General features: G+C 35.3%; 2 protein-coding genes across 3 annotated transcripts in view; both read left to right on the forward strand.

Annotated features, from left to right (window-relative positions):
• The first annotated feature begins 552 nt into the window (after positions 1–552).
• Positions 553–20,549, forward strand: LOC117394529 (laminin subunit alpha-3-like). The gene is made up of 26 exons (XM_059015930.1): positions 553–596; positions 851–1,002; positions 1,407–1,517; positions 1,867–1,978; positions 2,174–2,308; positions 2,717–2,913; positions 3,306–3,422; positions 5,354–5,508; positions 5,758–5,899; positions 6,448–6,547; positions 7,303–7,419; positions 7,883–8,065; positions 9,086–9,237; positions 10,031–10,219; positions 10,477–10,628; positions 11,064–11,226; positions 11,603–11,730; positions 12,138–12,282; positions 12,694–12,813; positions 13,831–13,964; positions 14,895–15,012; positions 15,398–15,538; positions 16,457–16,590; positions 18,927–19,064; positions 19,208–19,361; positions 20,198–20,549. Exons 1-25 carry the CDS (start codon positions 578–580, stop codon positions 19,323–19,325), a joined length of 3,372 nt encoding a protein of 1,123 aa, XP_058871913.1. The 5' UTR covers positions 553–577; the 3' UTR covers positions 19,326–19,361; positions 20,198–20,549.
• Positions 20,550–21,782: 1,233 nt separating this feature from the next.
• Positions 21,783–24,957, forward strand: part of LOC117435665 (tetratricopeptide repeat protein 39C-like) — a 30,281-nt gene continuing 27,106 nt past the window's right edge. The window contains exons 1-2 of one of the 2 annotated variants that reach the window (XM_059015939.1): positions 21,783–22,055; positions 22,538–22,679. In XM_059015939.1, the coding sequence (XP_058871922.1) occupies positions 22,540–22,679 (140 nt within the window). In that variant the 5' untranslated portion in view covers positions 21,783–22,055; positions 22,538–22,539. The remainder of the gene's footprint in view (positions 22,056–22,537; positions 22,680–24,957) is intronic. The other variant, XM_059015947.1, reaches the window with a different exon arrangement.

The raw sequence follows: 24,957 nt of genomic DNA on the forward strand, positions 1-24,957 counted from the left end.
CACATCCAAATCACACATACAATCTACCTCAGAATGATTAAAGAAGAATAAAATCAAGGTTCTGGAATGGCCTAGTCAAAGCCCCGATTGAGAATCTTTGGTATGAGCTGAAGAAGGCTGTGCTCAAGAGAAGTCCTCAGAATTTGAATGAACTGGAACAATTTTGCGGTGAAGAATGGTCAAAAATCACTAAAGAATTATGCCAAAAGCTCATTGACAAATATCCTAATCATTTAAAAAAGGTTATTATTGCTAAAGGTGCCTCAACTAGCTATTAATTTCATTTTCCTTGTCAGGGTAAGAACACTTTTGAATTAGCATTGGAGTTTTGCAAAAGAAACTGATGAAATAAATAATTGTAGATAATTTGTTCCTCACCCCACAAGAGCAAAATTATTTGTTTTCGAGAAATTTCTAGAAATTATACATTTCCATTGGGGTATGTAAACTTTTGACTACAACACACATACAGAATTACCACAATGTTAAACTTTATATACTGCATAATTGGATCTTTGAGTAAAACCATTTTCTCTCTAATTCAGTGTGCAGAAATCTGGAGCCAAAGGATATAGGCATGGATGACCTGTGTGACGGTAGGTCATTTCAGTGCCTTAAATTGCAATGACAGTTTTGGGAAATGCATTTGTCTCCTAAGGCACAATTAATTAAACATTAAAAAACAAATGGAAGAATCTAAAAGTAGTACAATCCAATATTGCTGAACAACAAAGTAAATAATTGACAATTACTTTTATAAAAGAGCTGTTTACTGTATGTAACATATCCTGCATGTTTAGTTCATGCTTTGTTTGTTCACAGTGCAATTTTTTTTTTTCATTGTTCCCAGAATGCGATAGCTGTGTTCAAACCCTAACAGATGACCTGGAAAGAATGGATCGAAATCTTGCAGACTTAAAATCACAGCTCCAAAATGTTAATGCAAGCGCTTTTGCCCAGGAAAGAATGAAGAAATTGGAAAAAAGTATCAAGGAGACAAAGGTACATTTGTTTTTAGTTGAGGTTCTCACTGTACAATATATGCACACTCATTATGAGACAAACTCTTATTCTATTAACTATTATAGGCTAGTAAAATATTTCAGTGTCTTAATTGCATTCTAATGTTTAATTTAGCATTATTATTAAATATTAACAACCTTCAATTTGTTGTTCTGCTCCTACCCATTCAGTAACAAAAACACATGAGGTCATGACCAAAAATGCAACAATGGATTTGTTTGTTGCAGAATGGCACCTGTTCTGATTTGGAATAGATGTAATGCAGTATAATAATTATTAAATTGATGTGACACATATTTGATTTGTTATTTGTCAGTATCTTCCGACTTCTCTACAATTCAAGTTAACTTTATTGCAAAATGCTTTGTTCTTTCTTGTTTCAGAACCTGTTAAACAGATACCATTCCAATGTGGCGAGCCAGAGATTGAAGGCTGACAAGTTAGAGTCTGCCACCATTGATCTTATTCAAGATATAACCACACTGGGGGAAAAGGTAATTGCCTGATACACTATGCCAAACCTGTATGTTCAGCACATTTTAATGCTAGGAAGTTCAGGAAGGAAGTGACAAATGCAAAATGACTGCTAAAACTGAGACTAAATATTAAACACGAAATTACTGTGGACCAAAAGATAAAACAGGAACATGGGAATGATAGTTACAGGTGATGTTGTTTAAGGGTCTTAATTTGAAATGCAAAGGCAAATGGAGGAATAAACCAGTAACAATGTAAAAATATAAACTACTACCTACTCCACTGGAGGCTGTTTCACATGTTACATCTCCACAGATTCTCCCCATAATGAACAGAGATCCCTTGTTCTGTGTTCTTTCCATCCAGGCTAACAAGAATTCCAAAAATACTCAGACTGTGTTAAACAATATTGAGCAGACAAACCAGCGAGCCCAAGACCTGGTGTCTGAAGTCCAAACTGTTTGGAAGAGAATTCAAGGTAAGAATTGTACTTGCTGTATACAACAGCCAGATTCTCAGAGCTCCCCCCACCATCCACACACACCAATTATTTATACTATTCTTAAGCTTAAACAAAAAAGTTACTGTCACAAAATTTGGAGTAAAAATTTTTGATAATCTAGACCTTGGTTTATCAGCTTTGCGTACATTGAATGGTTTTGTTTGCTTCCAGAGCTGCTTGCACAGCTGAAAGGGGACATGGGAGAGAAGCTGGCTGAGGCCAAGCGCATGGTGAGGGAGATGGAGCAACATGACTTCAACTCACAGAAGCTGCGGGCAGAGAGAGAACGAGAGGAGGCTCAGAAATGTAAGCAATTTTAAAATACAGATTACAGATAGCACCTTTGGTTCATCATAACCAATTCCTAATTCACTAGTCCTCCAAACCTTTGAAGCAATTACCTTTAGATAAAACAAGACACAGATAAGAAACTGGAACTTATCTGCTGTTGTGTTGACTATGTTCAATATCCATATGTGACCAAAGGCCAACTATTTTCTCATCTATGAAAACACTGGAAAAAAGAGGCTATTTAAATTATGTAGAAAAGGAGATAGGAAGCCATACTCTTGTTTGTAGACGTATGTTATGGTAATGTAACCATGCAATAACAGTTTAGTGCTGGAGGTGCCGTAATTGGAGGTACTTTTTGTGGAAATTGAAAAACTGGAAGACAGGCAGCCGACAACTAATACTCCTCTGTCAATATTTCAGTGCTGAACCGTGTGAAGAATAACTTGGTGAAACAACTGAAGGAAAACCAGAGAAAGTCTGAAAAGGTCTCTGACTTGTTGAAACAGTACGATACAAAGCTGAATGACCTCCGGGATGCACTGAAAGAAGCTTCTGGAGCCGTTGACAAAGCCAGTCATTTAAACGAGGGAAATCTCCTTGCATTATCAGATACAAAGGTAATTGCATGTACAGTGTACACATATACAAAAGCAAGCATTCTGGACTGAAATAAGACTGTGTAAGGATCTTCTGTGATGTTGACAGATGATTTTCATACACATGAATTGGTTTACTGCCCAGCATATATATTGTAAGAGCGATGCACATGCAATAATTTACTATATATATATATATATATATATATATATATATATATATATATATATATATATATATATATATATATATATATAGTAAATACTGTATGCACTATGAAAATAAGAAATACTCTTGCTACTTTGCTGTAACTTTTCATTGTCTTCTTCATCCAAGTCAAATTATCCTTAATAAAGGCTGACCATGGTGAAAGTACAGTAAAATATATTGTCTACATTATCACCTTTTTCAGGCAAGGATACAAGAATTGAAGCAAGAGCAAGAAAAGGTTGATGATCAGGTTAAATTGGCCAAAGTTCAACTTGACCAGACCAATGACCTTCTCAGGAAGCTGGATGAGAGCCGTGTGGTAAGAAAAAAAAAACGTTTCAGTGAGAAAACACCCTTATACCCTCTTGTTCTTATTGTATGACTTATATTGTAACACTTGAATGTATTTGTATTTGCTTGCGATTGTAAGTCGCCCTGGATAAGGGCGTCTGCTAAGAAATAAATAATAATAATAATAATAATAATAATTATAAAAGTTTAATAAAGTGTAATAAAGCATAGTGAAAGCATGGGTAAGCATTCTAAAGAACAGGGAGTATGGTAATTGTGATGGAGCAAGCTCCATCCCATAAGGGAAAAACAAAAGAAAACAGAGTACAAATAAAAGTTCTAACTTGGGACTTCCTTTGGTATTAAAGCACAGAATAAAAACTGCTTTAACAAGAACCTCTGACTGAACGCAAACCATAATAACATGCGACGTCATGGTAACTGGTGGAACAATAGAAACAAATGGACTGACTTGTTATACAGGGAATGTTCTGCCAGTTGAAACCTGTGAGAGAAAGTTTACTCCCTTGTTAAAAGGACATACTGAATGATGGACTCAGTTATCTCCCTGAAAAGGTGCACATTTTCAGAGAGATATGTAGTAAAATGGGAGGCTACAACAGTAAAGGAAATTATTTAATTTTTCTATACTTCTAACGTTAAACTATTCTAGATAGGGCTGAAGATTAGAAGTGGAAAGAGAAAAAGACAGTCTGTTTTTGTTTGTTTGTTTAATTCATAACACCAAGTTAAAAAAGCATGTTCACTGTAGTGTACAAGTGTGTGAGGCACACTATTTATTTGATTCCCAGCAATGAGTGCCTAGTCAAAATGTTGTTCTTGGGTCATGATCATTAAAATTAAACTCCATTTATTTTTATTTAGACAAAAATTAGGGCTGCAAGTTTACTTCTGCTAAGCCCTTGTTCTTCCAGAGCTTGAGTGTCACAAAGTTTTGTGGTACTCTTATAAAGCAATATATTTAAAAAAAAAAATATATATATATATATATATATATATATTTTTTTTTTTTTACAGAATTTCTCTTTTTAAAACAGGTTGTGAATTTTATGCCAACACTTTACTGAGATGTACAACAAGGGATTACTCATAGTTTTAAACATTTATTTGTACAATACTAAGTTATTATTATTATTATTATTATTATTATTTATTTCTTAGCAGACGCCCTTATCCAGGGCGACTTACAATTGTTACAAGGTATCACATTATACATTAATTTACATTATACAGATATCACATTATTTTTACATACAATTACCCTTTTATACAGTTGGGTTTTTACTGGAGCAATCTAGGTAAAGTACCTTGCTCAAGGGTACAACAGCAGTGTCCCCCACTGGGGATTGAACCCACGACCCTCCGGTCAAGAGTCCAGAGCCCTAACCACTACTCCACACTGCTGCACTTGCTCAAGTTTGATGCTGCGCTTGCTCAAGTTTGATGCAATTTAGGCTATATCAGAGCTGATAGGGTTACCAACAACTTTTATATTAATTACTTTTATGAGAAATGCAGGGTTTCTAAATTATTCACAATACAAAACATTACATTGACTTAATAGTAGTAGGGTCAAACACACCCCTAAGAAAAAGTAGCCATATCCTATGAAATCTTACTGTAATGTATTTAACTACTCCTCCTTCCGATCACAAAAAATATGAACTACTGACTACAGAAGGCAGCTGTCTTTCCTGTGTTGATTAAATTATGCATCAAGGTTGTCTCCTTGATTTTAATAAAAAGTCAGATAGGCTGTGCACGGGAGCCTGTGCAATGTTTGTTTATTGAAACTGGACCATGTCCACAGGATATCAGGATTTGGAATCTGAATGAAAATGAATTACAGAGAGATTCCACTTGTCATTAAATTAATCAGAATGTATTTAATGGATAATGTGCAACCAATTCTAACTAGGCATTTCTCTTTATTTTCAGGAGTATGAAAGGCTGGCAGTTCAGCTAGATGGAGCAAAATCATTACTCAGTGATGAAGTAAAGGCGCTTGCTCAAGTTGGAAGCAAAGAAGACATTGTTTTGAAGGCAGAGGAGCATGCACGGAACCTAGATCGGCAGGCAAAGGAGTTGCGAGAGTAAGCAGCATTATTATCCTTGGCATTGGGGAAACACTTGTGCTATGCACAGAATTGTCTAAGCTACTGGTATTTATTAAGGATTATTTATTACAAGAAATGATTTCACAAGTTGTGAGGATAGTGAGCATGCCATTTTATACGATTCAACAACAGCAATGCAAAGTGGGCAAGTGACTTTATAATTATCCTATGTGTCCTTGGTATGGATATGCGTACCCATGTTTTTTTCTCTCTCTCCTTTTGTAGGGCTGTGAAAAATGCAAGCAGTAATTCCGCTGTGCGCTTTGCAGTTGATGGTATTGAGGCTTATAAGAATATCACTGATGTAATCAAAGCTGCTGAGGATGCAGCTAACAGAGCCAAAGAGGCTGCTGAAAATGCACTAAATGTAAGCTTTACGAGAGGGCTTTGTCACTCGTTATGCAGTTAATTAGATATATAGAATTAAATACAGTACACCAGCTATAATATATATATATATATATATATATATATATATATATATATATATATATATATATATATATATATAAAATTCTAAAATAACTAAAACTCAATTGTGGTCAATGTCAATTTAGAGTGACTAAAGGATACGTAATCAGTTCAATGACAAACATTTGACTGTCACTGGGTAATGTGGACTACACCACAAAGACATTAAAAAAGATCACTATTCAAAATATTTGCCATTGAATGTATGAATGGAACAAAAGATACAAGCTAAAGAAGACGAATCTGGGATTTATGGAGGAACCTGTCTGCTAGTTCACGTAAATTTTTTAGGTACTGTACTACAATGCTGTAGTACAGTACCTAATACTCTAATGCTGTATTTACAGCTCTGTCTGTGTGTGTGTGTCAAAATTTATTTATTTTCTTATTTTTGTATCTATCTATTTATTTATTTATTTATTTATTTATGCATTATTTTTGTAGACCGTGCAACAAGAAGACTTGAATAGCAAGGGCAAAAAGCTAAGAGACGCTGGTGACAAACTGTTGAACAATGCAAAAAATACTGAGGCAAAGTTAAAAGGTATTCTGTTGTGTTTATTTACTATGTTTACTTGTGGGTTGTCCTTGCTGAACCCTTGCAGAACTGGAAAAAAAATCAAGTCACAAAGAAACAACCATACAAGTATTTAGACAAATAAGTCTTGCGATACCTTATCAAGGTTATCATTTGGATGATGATGTTTATTTTATTTTATTTTTATTTGAAATATGGTAAACTCTTAAGAGTCTGTAAAGGGTTTGTGTATTGACAACTTTTTCCTCAAAGTATGATGGGTTATCAGTGAAATATTTGAGATATACCTGTAAATGAGGATAGAACCTTATTCACAAGTGATTTCCACGGAGGAAGGGCTTTACATTTCTACATATGTAAGAGAGGAGACACAACAAGCTACACATGCAAAATATACATATTAAAATACACAAACCAAAATACTTTCACACACTGGGTTGTGAATTTGAAGAGGCTCCTGCTTATCAGCAGTGCAACTCATAGTTGTGTTTTTATGTGGTTTACGCTGGGACTTCTCAGTAGTTCCACATTTGAATCGTTGTTGTAATGTGCCAGCTGTAGTAACCATGACCGACAGTTTAAAGAAACTCGCCTCTTGATCCAAACTCTATTTATATACCAGTAAACAGCTGTAGGTCAGCACCACCACAAGGAAAGTGCTTTTGGTGGTTCAGTTTTCTTTTGTTACACAGTGTTTGAGGGAGTAAAGAGCATCTGCAGCAGTGCCATTAATACCCTTTCTGTCATTCTTGATTTTACAGCGGTTACCCCCGAACTCATGAATTTAAACAAACGTTTTGGAGCAGCAAAAAACAAGAGGAAAACCCTGCAGAACGACCTGCAATCAGCACAAGATGAACTCGGCAATATTATAAGAGGTAAATAATACAGGTTTGAGTCCTCTGAGCACTAAAGGCTTTTCCATCAGGTGTCACATTTTTGTTGCACACCCTTTTCTTCTCTTTGGTTGTCCTTGGGTTTATTCCCTACTCAACTGTTTGCTTAAAACAATGGGGGTCTATTTAAATGATCTAAACTGTGGTGCATCTAAATACTGTTGTCCTAAAACTAAAACCTCTTCCCAGTGTAATTTTATTGTGTTCAGTGATATTAATCAGGGGTGGTCAATACATTCACCCACAGGGGTAACCACGGGCATGGTTATACAGTTAAATGGTGGTAGTGCTTTGAGCTGCTACAGTTAAGACCATTAAAACAGGCCCAGTATTTACAAATGCTAACTTCTTAAAATCAGAAAATGTCAACAACATGCAATGTACATAAATCATTCATTGAATTACGTTAGTAAAATATATTTTCTATGTGTTACATATATTTCAGATGATATTTCAGACACTATCAACCGTGCAAAGGATATGGCGGGCAGGGCCCAAGACAAAGCAGGGGATGTTATAAACAAGTTGAACCCAATCAAAACTGAAGTGGACAAGATTAAATACAGTAATGGGGTCGGTCCCACTGATTCCAATTTGAACAAGGTTTTAAATGACGTTGATCGAACAGGTAAGTGTATGAAATGGTCTGATTTCAAAATCAGTAGTTCAATAGGACCCTGAGCTATCATATCAATCCTGATAATATCAATATCATATCAATCCTGTTAATCTGAAATTTCAAAGCATGACTTGTGTTAATAGTTACCACACACACACACACACACACACACACACACACACAGGAAGCCTGATGAAGGCACGGACGTGCTGAAACACATTGTTTGTTTGTTTGTTCTTTTTAAGATTTTTATATAAATAAAATTACTTGAATTTTGAAGATAACAGGGGTCATGTCCATCTTATGCGGCCAATAATACACATTTTTGATACAATACTATTATCTTGCTTTGGCCAGCACCTCATTAATTACTAAGCATTGGAGTGCACATATGACTTTTTGTGTGTGTATATATATATATATATATATATATATATATATATATATATATATATTCTATTGAAAGATATTCTATTGAAAGATACATATTAAAGTAGAGATGCAGCTTTATAATACAACAACAAATTATTACATAACATGTATAAAATGAAAAATAACATGCACAAACTAATTTCATAAATGAAATTTATAATTAAAGTTCGGGAGGAGGGTCAGACACCAATCTCCGCATCACCAAATTAAATCATTCAATTTACACATTAGCTAATTTAAATTGTTAGCACTATAAATACCCGCTTCACTTATCTCTCAGTTGCATTTTGATTTCATCGTAACCCACCACCTCCCCATCTCCACCTTTCTTAATAACAGTTTTTATGTTTTATCAAATGGGGGTCTCAGCCTCGTCCAGTCGGCCAGGCAGCGAACCCTCAAACCAAGTTAGGTTTGATGCCAAATGAATGTGTATATACAGCATACTTTTCTGTTAAATTGCATACTCCACATTCTCTACAATAAATATTTGTACTAAAACATTTTGTGATTGGTGTTTGTCCCGAACTACTGAATTGTAGTGAGTTTCTGGACCACCTTTCTCTGCTCTGCCTTATTTTATGCTGTTTCTTTCAGTGAAAAACATCAGCAGTGCCATCCCAACACTCTTGGACAGGATGGACAAGTTAGAGGAGATGAGCCAGCAGCTAACCCCTAGCAGTAACATCTCTGACAATGTAGAGCGCATCAAGGAACTGATTAGACAAGCCAGGGATGCTGCCAACAAGGTGTGTTTTTATAATCTATTTGTGCCATGTTTCTATCTGTCACTGGGAGTTTAAAGTCATTGGAAAACCATCCTTTTTCTATTACGATTATGAGAAGACTGTCTTGACGTGACAATTAATTAGTAGTCTCTGCATATAGGACATAATACACCTCTCCGAAGAGCACACTTTCTCATTGTAAATGCTCAAGCTAAACGGAACAGGATCTTCACATAAAAGAACACGTTTTGACACCGATAGCGATTCGTTGCTAACTGTTTCAGAACTGATACAGTACTGTTTTGTAACCTGATAACTCCTCATCATCAAACTCAAATGGTTTATTCCTTTTTTTTCAAAACTGACTTGTCTTCTCAAGAATTATCTGGAGCTGCTGCAGCATTTATTTACTGTGCGTAGGGCTGCTGTCTCGTAATAACCATTGTTAAAATTAATTCACATACTCATTTTACTGTATGTAAGGGGGCTTTGTTAATTTAGTTTGTCAGTTATTTTATAAGCCATTAGTTTGTCAGTTTATTATTAGAGTTTATTAATGTACACCTGTCTATTGCTTTTCTCTTACTTATTCTGTTAATTTCATATGCTGATGCACGTGCATCATGACAAAAATAATAAATACATTTGTATGTATTGATTCATCGTGATTGGACTTGGCATATTGTGTCCGGTAGTCAGCTCTGTCTTAGAGAACACTTCGCTTGCTTCCCTAGGAGTGTTCTCTAATAGCCAGCGACTACTTTAACATTTTTATTTATATATAAAACATATTGTTTCCATTGTGTGTTCACAGATTGTTGTGCCGATGATTTTCAATGGCAATTCTCATGTAGAGGTACAGCCTCCCCGTAACCTTGAAGACTTGAAGGCCTATACTTCCCTGTCAATGTACCTCCACAGACCGGCTTTAACCAGAGGAGACCGCCGCCATCGCCAGGCAGACAGTGGAAATATGTTTGTGATGTATCTGGGCAAAAAAGATGTGAGTTGTTGTAACATTTTAATATATATTATATATATATATATACATATATACACACACACTCTGTATGTATAGCACTATATTACAACTACCTATGAGTCCTACTACTGGTAGTACATCTTTGTTTAATAATACAACTAATTTACATGTTGCAGAGCAGAAAGTTTCATTATAGAACCCATCTTAAAGCGCATCTTTAGGCATCGACCACGCTATAAAGGGCGCATTTAGAACATGTGTTTTTTTTTTCTTTTCAGGCTTCGACAGACTACATAGGCATGGCTCTGAGGGACAATAGGCTTTTTTGTGTTTACAACTTGCGAGGTAAAGAGCATAAGATTCAGATGGACTCCTCAGTCGCGAAAAGTAATCAAAAGAAATCTATTCTGGACAAGGTCAAGTTTGAGAGGTAATATAGTGTCATAATTAATTTTATTAATGCTGATTTTCTAAAACCATTCATTATGTGTCTGATATCCCTGACTTTTTTATTGTTATTTTGAAATGGTATCATGCCAGATTATTGTTATTATTATTATTATTATTATTATTATTATTTCCCCACGGATCAACTAAACTTAAACATTATATTAAGCGTATCATCTTGTGCACAAAGTAGTAATTATAATTCTAAAGTTTCCTTATTTATAACATGATATATAAAAACACCTAGCTTTGAGCTAGAATTTTTTTTTTTTTTTATCGTGCGGCTTTAGTTAAGAACAGCTTTGGTAGACAGTACATGAAAAACAATAAACAATTAGGAAAACAAACTCAAAATGATAAGGGGTAGCCCTGTATCTTTTTTTTAATCTATTTACTACTATATTTATTAATGTTTCAGGATTTACCAGAATGCAAAACTCCTTTACACGAAAGCATCTACTTCTACCTCACCTGAAAACCAACCACCAATAACCGCAGACGGGGAATACACCGATAACCTCCTAAATCTTGATCCCAATGATGTAGTGTTTTATGTTGGAGGATTTCCCAACGAGTTTAAGGTAACATTTTAAATCTTTATCAAACAAAATTAACAAAAAAAGACCATTAACCTTTTTCTTTCTTCTGAAACTAACATATTCCACACCAATGTCTTAACAAAAAAAAGTGACCTCAATCAATCTAAACGGCTAAAACAAAAAGAACAGACGTGGCCATTTTAGAGAAGCTTGTTAGACAAAACAGCGCAATTCGCAGTCATTAAAATTAGCAAGGAAATGAACATAGCATGAAACTCATAGATCAGTTGATTTGAGTTCATTGTGGGGTCTGTTGTAATGATAGATGCAGTGACAGGTTCAAACTGGTTTTCACTATTAATTCAGCTGGGGACACGCTTATTAACAATGTTTTTTTTTTTGGTTTTTTTGCTGACAGCCTCCACCGTCCCTTAAATTACCAAAATACAAGGGCTGCATTGAATTAGATGCCTTAAATGATGAAGTCATCAGCCTGTATAACTTCAAGAAAGTTTACAACGTGAATGTGGAATCACCCTGCAAAAGGTAAAACAGTGACGTTTGTCCTCTTGTAATATCTTGCTATCCGCTAGTTCAGTTAAATTAATTAAAACACTTAGATTAATTAAAACACTTTGCATATGTATCTCAGTGTGAATATACTTTGAGTGCTGCTTTATATCTTTATTAACATTTATCAGTGAAATGTCGACCAGTTACCAGAAAAAGAATGAATGTGTTATTGAATACAATTATTTATACTTTCATTAAAGGTACCTTTAATTTCTGTCTTATTATAGCTTGATTTGTACTGTAATATAATTTTAGGTTTAATCCATCACCTTGATTGTAACTGAGGTTATGACACTGGTAATATTGCAGTTGATTAATAAAAATGTTTGTGTGTAAACCTTACTTATTGATACTATGCTGGTTATCATTTTGTGTTACAGATACAAAGAAGGATCTGACCAGTATTTCTTTGAAGGCACTGGTTTCGCACGTATAGACCTAAAAAGCAGCAAGTGTTTTGGCCGATATGAGTTTACCATTCAAACTAACTCAGATAATGCATTACTGTTCTACATTGAAAATGAGGTAAATAAACAGCCTTGAATATACCACTGGGGGTGCAACTGGGATATAGTGGAGACGTCTGTACATAAAAATGTATTTGCCTGAGAGTATCAACCTGAAATAAGAGTAGTATCAAATATAGTACATAGGAAATAATAAAATAATATTAATTGCCTACTATGTGCGTACATTGATCCATTGAAGTAACTTCCCTCTTCAATGGGAGATAGTAATCTGCATGGTCTGTAAACAACTGTGTACTTTTCCCAAAACGATGATGATGGTTGCAGTCTCCCCAAATATACAGTATTAATATCATAACAATTAAATTGACAATGTCTTACAATGTATGTAACTAGTTTTGGTAGATTGAATATGGAAGTCAGGTTATATGTAATTGTAAATCTTTGTTGTTTGGGGTTTTTTTTGCAGAAGAGCCACTTCATTATAACCTTAGAGCAAGGTAAAGTTGTATGGCGTGGCAAGGTTGAAAACATGCCAGAGAAAGAAACAAGAACATCACAGAAGATCTTTAATGGAAACGACAGCGTGGTAACCACTTCTTTATAATCCACAGCTTCAGCATCTTTTTGTCTGTTGTCTTTGATCCTTTCTTATCTTTTTTTTTTAAACTTTGGTGATACATTCATCGCAAACTTGGAGAGATACTTGCCTTCCTTTCCAGGAAATCTTACATTTGCACTTCCTAGGTCATTTCACCTCAGCAGTGTCCTTAGTCAAAAACTGACTGCAAAGTCGGTCAGCTGGTTGGTTACTAACAGTTCCTGAAGGAGTGGGGGCAATTTCCCTCTCCTGGTGAAATTACCATGAAAGTGGAAGACTGTCAGAAAGCAAAGTCTGCAAACAGAGATTTCTTTAACCTAGTGTAGTACCAGATCTCATGTTTTAAATGAAAATACATGTGAGCTAGATAGCAGTGGTTTTCAACCTTTTCATCAAGCACCAGTGTTTCCAGCATTGACCACCAGGTGTACCAGTAATCATGTGCAATCTTAAACTGCTGTTGTAAAACCGAGACCTATCCCATTACAACCAGGTTTCACACTGAACATCTGATTGCATCATCTAATTGTTTGACAAGAGTTCACCACAAACAACAACACAGAGTTACTGCTTTGGTTCCCCATCAGTAACTTTAAAAGTTCAAAACAAATACCTCTCCTCATAATTTCTAATTTCTCTGTGGTTCAGTGGTATAAACAGGTACGTTACGATTGAGGGAGTATTGTGGTTGAGGAATCATATCGTCATAAAGAACAACTCCCGGTGTGTACCAGTTGCAAGCCTGTCACGTACCAGTACTGGTACGCGTACCACAGGTTGAAAACCACTGCACAAGAGTATAGATTTTTTTCAAATATACATGTTTAATAGTGAATGAATGTGCATGGTGTGGAAAATATATGGAGTTATTTTGGTAGATCAATTCAATAGAACCCCTTCAGTGATTTAGATGTTTTTTTCATAATCGTGCTGCTGCATTTTCTGCTGCATTATATTATATTCTGCATATTATATTTATGAATGTCTTTTTTTCTTTTCTTTTAGACGGTGGTTATATATTTAATGCATATACGATTCATTATATCTATGGGTAGCAATAATATAACAGAATTGATTGATATAGAAGACCCCTTCAGTGAATATTACATTGGCGGAGTAACAACATCGATAAGAAAGAGGTAGGCTCAACTGATTTTCATTGTTTATGAAAAGGGTTCTCTCCATAAAGTTACATTATAGGTGCTGTAGAAATTAACCAGAAAGTGAGGTTTTAGGAATGACAACCACTGTACAGCTATGGCCAAAAGTTTTGCATCACCTAGAATTTTAGGATTGAGACATAATTTAATTATTACGTCTCAATCCTAAAATTAATACTATATGAACACACTTTACATATTTTATTTATCATGTAATCAAATAAATTACAAAATGGTCGCAAAAGTCTACCAAAAGCCATGATAGTAGTACAGTATTTCATGTTAGATTTCAAAATGTCACATTTTGCAATTTGTCAGTATTTCATTAAGCATATGGAAAACTACAAAGCGGTATGTAATTCAATATTTTAACATAACATTCTTCAGCAGGTTTCATTCGACTTTATGAAGCAATATTAGTTAATTTTAGATGGTGATGCAAATCTTTTGGCCAGAGCTGTACAGTAATTTTGGTTTAAGGCCACACACTACAGCACTCCATGTACGTTCATGTAGTATCTTATTTATATAACAAGTACAATGCATGGAAAACAAACTGTATAAAAAAGAAATAAACTACTGAATCCTATGAATTACTTTCCTTACTGTATAGCAAGATCAGTATCTTTTAGCAATGTTGAACAGGGATTCTGTTGATTTGAATGAATGCAAGAATAGACTCTAAAATTAGATTTAATAAAAAAGTGCTTTAGTGATGGATAGAAAACACTAATTCAACAGGTAAGAAATGTAATATTCTGAAAATGTAATATAGTGTAAAACCCATCTGCTCGGACCAACTCGGCAGAGAATTCACCAGGACTAGTCATTATCCAAAAGTTACAAATGTTTGTTGTAGCTTTTTATTGTATTTTTTCAGATAATATTTTTTTTTCCTCTTCTCTCCAGTAAAAATATAAACATCCCACCGCTAAGAGGCTGTGTTAAAAACATGAAACATCCTAGCGGTAATGCAGAGCTCAGAGACACAGTTGGCATTAGTAGAGGATGCTCAAGTGACTCATTGGTATGTATAAATTACATACAAACTGTGTGTGTGTGTGTATATATATATATATATATATATATATATATATATATATATATATATATATATATGTGTGTACAAATATTGCAATAGGATAAGTGTCTGCTAAATGACTAATTCATAATAATAAGAAGAAGAAGAATATTAAATAACAATGATTTTCAGTGAAATGGATAAAACAACATTTATAAAGTTATCTAAATATCTGATTATTACTTTGCTGTCTGTTTTAATTTGTGCATTTGTATTATGTAATCATGGACCACCAGGTGGCCAGAGTGGTGGATAATATCTAAAATATTACTGTGTCTACTGTGCTTTGTTTTCTTTCTTTTTTATAATCCCATTCTTTCTTCCACTGTAGCTTGCTCGTTTTGCAAGTATCGGACTCGGGGGGTATCTGGACGTTGCCCCAAATGGTTTTGAACTAACCAACAACGTTGTGGTAGGACTGGGTTTCAGAACAACACAGACTAATGTTCCTCTTCTGCAGAACAGCCAGGCGGTAAGAAAGTCTTCTCAGAAGGCCTGTAAAAAAGATTTTGCTAAATCGTCAAGGAATGCACCACAAAATGACAAACCTGTTTTCGTTGTTGTTACTATTAGACTGAAGAGAGCCTTTTTGGTACTTTGTGTTACCAAAAAGGCCCAACTACTTTGCCCAAGAAGTGAATCATCAAACAAAATGATTCACTTCTTGGGCAACACTTGCGTGTTCTCAAAGCCCAGTCCCAAATCATCTGAGTTCCAAAACAAGACATACTGTATTTGCTAGAGACAACTATACATTGCAATATAACTTCCATGTTGGGGGCCTCGGATAGACTTACATGGATGAAAAATACAGCAACTTGAATTCAGCTACACTGAATAGCTTGTTTCTTGTGAGCTCCATTTCAAGAGGCATTAGAAAATGATTTTCATCAGCCAATCAGCTTCAAGCTGTAACAAGATTATATCAGACAGTAGTCAGCTGTGATTCAAATCAATCATTTTACATCTCCAACTTCGTGGCAGTGGGAACTCGACTCTTTCTTGCAGTGCAGATCACCATAGGTTAGCATCTGATTCACTGCTGTTGGTCTAAAATCTGAGCTACAGTACAATAGACTCAGAATATGCTCTGCCAGCAACCTATCTTTCCTGTTACAACAACAAGCAACTCACACGCCATTTGATTTCTTTCAATTCACTGACGTTTATACCTACCTTCTGACACATATTTCTATAAAAGTCAGTTGTATGACTCAAAAGTTGTAATATAGGGCCAAAAGACATAATGGAAGAAGCATATTGAAAAAAGATAGAACTTAGAACAATGCTAGCTAGTAAACCCCTTCATAATTATGGTCATTAATCCTCTATGTACTGTTTAAGTATTAAGTATTGAATATATAGTCAACATTTTCTTTTCTACCTTTAGGGCAGCAAACTAGATCTGAGACTGAATGAAAATGGCTTTGTCACATTTAACATAGACGGTAAACTATTGAAGACCGATAAGAACTATGGGGATGGTAAATGGCACTATTTGGTTGCTACGAAAAATTCAGAGGGGTAAGTAAATGATTTTATTAATTTTTTTAATTTTTTTTATTGACAGTATTTTCACACAATATTTTTAGCTGCTGGCGTCATGTGGTGATTCTGATCAATATGAGCGACACTGGTCTGTTTAAAGCCTGTTTATAGCAGATTAAATAATTGCATAAATATTACCTGTGCACCTACATGCACGATGTCTGTAGGTGCATGTTTTGAGAGAAACACTTAAGCTACACGCTCGGTCTAGGATTCTAGAGGGCTCTTGTGGGATCATAATACATGTTGCATATTAAATTGTTACAGAACATCTTGCAAGGTTTACAAGAAATGCATTATGCTAGCTTTTCTGTTCAGGTGGTGAACGCATTTCTCGTTAAAAAAACTTAATTGTCACAGGTCACATACATCACTTCCTGCCTCAAAAACTAGATAAAGTGAACTTGTTAATCAAAATGCATGTTAACGAGATCAAGAAAAATGAATGGAAGCATAATGTGCTGTTATGGAAACTACTAGCGTACAGGGAGACGTCTGTCCACCAGCGAGCAGCAGCCAAAATGGAAATAAAAAATAATGGGAATATCTAATGTGTATAATTTGTCGACTTCATTTAAAATTGTGCATTTTGTCACGCAGAATGTACATTTATTTAGAACACTTCACATATAAAATGCTGATTTACGATTATCTGGCGTGTGGGTAAAAATCAGACGGCACGGATTTTAAAAAAATAATCATTAAACGCCACTAGTAATTTACCCTCATTCGGGGGGACATTTTGCCACAGCTTACTATACACAACTCTTAATGTGCATTTTTGGAATCTTTTTTTGGTTAAAAAATAAATAAATAAATAAAATTGTCCATTGTGTGGGCGGAGTCTGACAACATTACACATACGTTTAGGCAAAATCCATGTCGATGATCGGTATATCGAACGGTATATCATTTTAGCAATACAACAAATGTTCTGTATACTAATGGTTAAAACAAGTGAATAAATCTCATTCCTAACCACAAGTATGAGAAAAGGCTAAAATATTTTAATAACTACAAATATTGAATTATCTAGGTAGTCTGTAAGAATTTAACTCTGGTCCTGTACACTCTCTCTCTCTCTCTCTCTCTCTCTCTCTCTCTCTCTCTCTCTCTCTCTCTCTCTCTGTTAAATTTCTGTTTATGACCTTTTGAAAATCCTGCCCATTGGCTCTTTTCAAATTTGTAATCCTACAAGTGTGTTCTAATTAATTTTTTATTTGGACAGGCAAATTGGCTATTTTAAAGACAAGGAAAAACCAGCTCTCTGGTTCTGGATTGACCAGTGTGGTGGGTCAGTTTAGGGTGCTTGTGGTCAGCCAGATCAGAGTAGAGTTTGAGTATTTTAAACTGGTCAGTAATCTGGAGAGCTTCCAGGAGAGGTGGTGTGTGGGAGACGCCTTGTGTGCTGTGAGTGAGGAGGGGGAGCTCCAGTTTTTGTTCTAGTTTAATTTTTTTTTTTTTTTTTTTTTTTTTTTTTTTTACAGTGTTTTTATTATTTTTGGTTTAATCTGTTTTTTAACAGAAAGAAAACACGGTTTTTTTTCAATTGATTTTTTATGATCCTTTTTTTATTTAAAATCTATTTTTAAGGAGAACATGATGTATTTTAAGATTTTTAATATTGATAAGTCTTATTTTTGTTGTGTTTTACCTTTATTGATTTTTAATGGATTTTAATTGGAATGTTTAATAAAGGATCTTAAAAGTCAGTCTCTCTCTCTCTCTCTCTCTCTCTCTCTCTCTCTCTCTCTCTCTCTCTCTCTGTTAAATTTCTGTTTATGACCTTTTGAAAATCCTGCCCATTGCCTCTATTCAAATTTGTAATCCTACATCGTGGTTCACCAAATAGGCAATAGATTTTTCAATATTTATTCAGCGATTGCCAGGAGAAAAAACAAATGATTCTAAGGATCGCAGTGTATCCAGATCACGCTCCCTCCTCATATCCATCTAAGCATCAGCATTATTGCAGGACAGAGCAGGAACGAATACACTGCGTGTTTAGAAGAAAAACCTTGCTAACGATCCAGAGTACAAGTTGAAAAAAAGTAATTCCCTGGTTTATTTACTTATGTGTGAATAAAAAAATCCTTGCGATTTTGACAACACACGATACACCAAACACTGCAGGGGGTTTTGTGACCCTCAGTTAATTTACTTAATTTAATATAATATATACAGAAAATTATTTATAAAGTAAATCTGAACAGGATGAAAAATACATGCATTTGCAAGCATAAGATGGTATAGTATATTGCCAGTGGTAAGTACTAAATGATAAATGTCTTAACAATTTACTCCCTTTTCAGGACCAAACTCATAGTTGATGAAATGGAAGAAGGGAAAGTTGGACCCCGTACAGCATCAGATGTCCAAAACAATGAACTCGGCATATATCTTGGAAAAGACCAATTTGATGGTTGTATCACTGATGTTTATTTGAAAAGGTAATTTCAATCAAATCTTTTTTTTTTCTCTATTTGTTTTTATTTTTGTTTTCAGTACTAATTAAATATGTTCCAACGGGTATAGGTTTCCCTGCAGATCTGAGGCTGGCAACCATGCATTTCATCTTGTGATTACATTTCAGGTCAACAGCTCCTTATGATGTTGAGGACTTAAGGACATACTCGAAAACAGGGGCTGTATCGCTGGGTGTCTGCAACACTGACGAGCCACCTCAATCAATAATGCTCAAGAAAAACTGAAAATGCACATATTTAAACAGGGATAAACCAGACAAGGTTAGTATCTGTTCTTATATACCAGCAGTTACCTTCGAGGCATAGGGTAACAAATACAATAGAAGCTAGAAGACACATTAAAATGACAAAAATCTTGCAGGTTGACAAAAAAAAAAAAGCTACCATAATACACACAGCCTTTGGGTCATAGATCTTTGCGCAATCAATAAAAATGTTGCTTTTTAACTAACTCGGAATTATCTTGCCCCCAAGTGTTAGGGGGCTTGAGAATTTAAAAAGCACAGCAAGTTTAAAAGCACAACTATGCAAAGGGTCTCATTTATCTGACACACTGGTTTAAAAGCCCTAAGGTTACAGTGCATCAATTGTATGATAAAGGTGCTGAATTAATAGTTACAGTACATACCAATCAAGTCTAAAAATGGAATGCAAAAACATATTGATAGAAACGCTTCTGCAGTGAAGACAGCGGATTAACTCTAAGGGATCTATCTAAGGGATGTGTTCAGATACAAAATATACTATGATTTTGACGTGCTTTATAATGTGTTATTCTTTAGTATGCTTCACGGTGTGAGAACATTTGGAGCTTTTTTTCATAAATTTGAATTCCCCTTTTATCACCTTAACAAATATGTAATAATTTGCATAACAGCATGAATACACTTTTTACAGTACCTGGTAGGTCCTGGCAGTCAAATTATAAAAAAAGTTTTACTATTGCTTCATTGTTTAGTTGACTGAATGTTACAGGCGACAATTCTACATTTACAAGGTGTAACTCTTCACTTATTTAGGTGTATACTAAAGACTTAAAGTGCATACAGTACAGGTGTGTTTCCATATTTACATGTTTTATACTGCTTTGTTTTCAGAGGTGAAGAAAAGGATTTGGATATTCGGAACCTTCCCCCAAGGTTTTGTACAAGTGAACAATAACGGAGACGGGGTTTTGACTTAGTTTGTAAAAATTAAGCCTCCCACGTCCACATTACTTTCCTAAGGGAAAAAAAAAATCATACGAAATGATTCATTGGGTAAAAATGTGTACATATGTGCTTTAATGTGCACTTCATTTAATTTGCAATAAGAGACCTCATTTTTTTTATATGAAATAGAGAAATACTTTTCACGGATGTAGGTTGTGGTGGTCTAATTTGCATGAACAACTTTGTATCCATTGTACAAAATACAAATAATACATAAATTAAATATATCTGAATGTTGTGTTTGTTTGTTTATTTGTTTGTACAGTATCAAGGGCAAAAATGGGACAACTAGTTAAGCTATAACTACAATAGCTCTGATGTATGAAGAAGTAACCATCTTCCAAGTGGATTCAATCCAAGCTGAGATCTATATACTGCTCTATGCAATCTTCTGTTATAGCTCTTACACAACTAGTTTTTCTGGTGTCTTGTTCTGAGAGCCTTATGCTCAGAGTCTGATTTCAACTGAATCAATCAGTCAATGCTGTCAGTAAGACTCTTCATTAGGGTTGTTTATCCAAGCTTTACTGTGTTTTATCACAGGACAAGATGATTTTAGAATACCACTGAAACTGAATGGCATGTTAGTAGGGTTAAATATAATTATATTTCAGTATAAGGTATGAAAATCACTTGGGTTAACCATGGTCTTCATCAGGAGCTAGAACATTGCCATTGCTGAGCTGTGGTTTAGATTGCACATGTACATTGATCTACCCCTCCTACTATGCATTGGACTTGCCTGACTTAGCACCATGTTACTGGGTCCTCGGCTGATGCATTGTTGGACTATTAATATGTCATTGTAGACATAGGCGTAATTTACACAGGGGAAGCGTTTTTCAATGATGGGGAAATGTCCCCCTCACATTGCATGAGTAGTAAAACTTTGATTTCACGATAATGTGTTGGTATAATCACTAGTCAGTATAGAAGTCAATTGGAAGAAAAATGGGATTGTATCCAGTAGCACTGGAGCTGGATCATGAGATGGTGTTTTACTACACGGATCTGGATCAGGCTCCAGTGATCCATAATGTTGAGCCGATCCTGGAGCTGCACACACCTTAACGTACTTAAAATGAGTGAGTTGCCCCACATGATTCAGACTTGACATGACAGGTTTGTGTCTGTGTTTCAAATTTCCTGTCTTTGTTATTTAAAAGTATTTTATTGAATTAAGTTCTGTGAGGGAAAACCTGTGCATTACCTGTGTTTGTATAGTATGAAAAGTATCGTGTGTTTGTGTGTGTGTCTAGTGAATTACAAGAAGAAAATACAGGACAAAAATATCATTTCACTTATGGGGCTCTAATATCTCCTGACAATATTATTAAAAGTAGCATCGCTTAAAGTGATTTTTTTTTATCCGAGTATTTTTAAATAATGCAACACAAACAAACGTTACACACTAGTTCCGAGCATCTTTGAATGCACAGAACTTGGCAGGTGCTCCTCACCCGTCATTGGTTACACCTGCGTCGTTGGGGTGAAAGGTTGTGGCTGTCACGATGACTGTACTTGCTTTTTCAGAGGACAGGGAAGAGAAACCGAGCGGAGGAGGAGGATTCGTCACCTGGGGCCGATAATAAACGAGGAACGGGTGTAATCTTTTACCTTGGTGTTCTCATATTTTTAGTCGAGACAGAGAACAGCAAATGAAATATATATATACAGTATATATACTTGTTTTTCCTGAATGCAAAAGCCCAGAAGAATAGAAAGATAAGGTGAAAGAAATCAGGTCTGAATGATACAAAATGTACAGAATTCGAATCATGCTAAAATTATAGAAATCCATTCGGTATCGTGTGCAAGGCGAAGGCGTGGGTTAATAAATGATAACAATACAACGAACACAATTACTGTATTGATATATCTTGTGAATTGGGTTGGGTCTTAAATCCAGCGTAACGCAGGGAGATCATTCTGACAATAGCAGTGCAGTTGCGCTGCTGTAGCCGGTGCTGATGCTTGCTGAGTAATTGTGAAAGAATTACAAATAGGCCGGCGAGAAATTTGCTTCTGCAAAAGCACAGTACATACAGGAAGGCGCCCAACCTCCTGCTCCTCCTCTGTCTCCGCCTGTTTTGCTGCTTGTATTATATGTGTTGTTAGTTTCGGTTAAAATGGAGGTGGCGAAAAGGAATCTGTTTTTTGTTTGATTTTTTTTTGTTTATTTTGGTTGGTTTGTTTGTTTTTGTTATCCCGGTTAATTTTGATAAGACATGGCAGGGCCAGAGCAGATACAGCAGCAGGTAGACGAAAGCTCTCAGAGCATAGATGGTGCAGAACTGGCACTCCAAGGGATCAACATGCTCCTTAACAACGGATTTAGAGAGAGCGACGAGCTCTTCAAAAAATACAGGTAAGAGAGGACATTCGAGTCAGGTGTGCGTGTGGTCCTGCTGGCACCTTGTGTTCCTTAACGATTAGTATATTAAACTGCAATATTTTCCATTTCAGTGCACATACGTAGTGGACATAATTATATAAGAATGCATGTTTGTTAGCTTGTTATTTTTTTAACCTTTCATACTACACTTTTTAATTTCTACTACGCGTAACCACTACATGTCAAGAAAACCATCAACAGCACTAATGAATACTGAATGCTGATAAACAACGTAATTGGTCAGCTTACGTCACCAGACGTATGGTCAACAGATATAATTTAATTAAATACTAAAACTTGTAAACATACAGCATTACCCCACATAGAACAATTCTAAGTTGATAGTGTGTGTAATTATATATATGTATATATATATATATATATATATATATATATATATATATATATATATATATATATATATATATATATAGTTTAATGTAGTAGTTCAGCTTCCTGGCAACCAAGAAGTCCAGTTTGGCGTTGAATGGTGTACTGTATTGTACTGTGCTGTATGTTCTAGTGTTGTTTAGTGTGTATGTTTTAGCCCAAGTATTACTTCTGTTTATTGCTTTCTTTAGGTTATTTATAGATTTCACTGTCTGCAGAAAAGCTCTTTGGAAGTGCAATTAGTTAACCAATGTTAATTTGTATAAATACCACATGATGTTAATTCATTTATGCATGTACCCAGGGGTCAAAGAACACAACTGCAGTTTGTCTAACACAGCAACAACGTATCTACATATTAGGATAATAAATATCTTGTACTATAAACCCCCATATGTACAGCTTTGGCCACACGTTTTACATCACCTAGAATTTTAGGATTGAGACATAATTACAAAACATATTTATTTTATTTAACATCATGTAATCAAATAAACTACAAAATGATATTGCAAGTCTCCCGGAAGCCATAATAGTAGTACAGTATTGCATGTTCAATTTTTAATTATGTATACAAAGCTATGGAGCGCCATTTGTGCCAAAACTATTCATCAATTAATTCAGCAATTCGTCAATTAATTCAGCAGTTCGTGCACAAATTCATAGATTCATTCGTCCATTCGTCCATCAATTCATAAATTAATTAGTCAATTCAGAAATTAATTTGTCAATTCATCCATCAATTCATAAATTAATTCGTCAATTCATAAAATAAGTTGTCAATTCATAAATTAAGTTGTCAATTCATTTCAAGGCTTGACAGGCTTGTGGGTGAATCGATTGCTCCACGATTGACCTGTGAATGAATGAATTGAAAGGTGAATTGCCAACTGTCAATCTCGCACTGTGCCAAAAAGGCATAACCATTTCTAGCCAATTGTAGCAGGTACTAAAATTGCAACCAATGAGAATCCAGTCTCAAGCAAATCTGCTTCAGCCAGTAACCTTGCATCTTACTAGAAAAGGCCTTTCAATCACCCATTAGACAAAAAAGTCATTATCCAGTGTTACTTACAGTTTTACTATGCAGTAAGTGACAATAAATTAACCAAATATGATAGAATTACAATAAATTAATAAAAAAGCAGTATTATAATAATAATAAGTTTGCAGAATGCATCAGTCCAGGGGTGGAGGGACATAGCTGGTGATGGAGTGCTGGATCCAGGCTGCTGTAAGTCAGTGAGTGAGATCAGAGGGGTAGATCAGTGGGGTCTACAAGTATGTTCATCTTGGTTAACAGAGCATTCGCCTTTCTATTTCTATTTGCGCGTGTGGGAGTACTGAGCCATGTAACCAAATTGGTCATGTGACACAAAAAGGCATCCCTAAGTCTGCTTTGCTTTCATATATATCTGTAAAGACCTGCTTTGGTCCTGCAATCGAAACGGTGGCCTAAATCTAGCCTGATCCTGGGCTGCCTTTTCTTTTTTGGAACATTCACATATAAGAAAAAGCGGCACTGAGGTCGGCCAAGTGTGAATGGGGTCTTAGTCCTTGGCCAAGACAGAAGGAGTTTGTCCTTCCAAGATCTTGAGGGAAGCCCATGATTGAACTGGCATACACACTGAACAACCACAAAGAGGTGGTCTCGTCCAGGGAGGGATCAGGCACAGTGTGGAAGGAGCAGTTTGTCTCCAGTTTTCTTGATCCGGCTCTAAAGATGCATCGAAGAGATTAATATGGATTATTTTATTTACTGTCATATGCAATACTTCTGAATACACAACAACATCAGCTGAAGCAACAATATATTTTGTTTCCTACTTGTTTTTACAAAGGAAAGATAATTATGTATACT

This window comes from Acipenser ruthenus, chromosome 3 (assembly GCF_902713425.1).
Source record: "Acipenser ruthenus chromosome 3, fAciRut3.2 maternal haplotype, whole genome shotgun sequence".
Lineage (NCBI taxonomy): Eukaryota > Metazoa > Chordata > Actinopteri > Acipenseriformes > Acipenseridae > Acipenser > Acipenser ruthenus.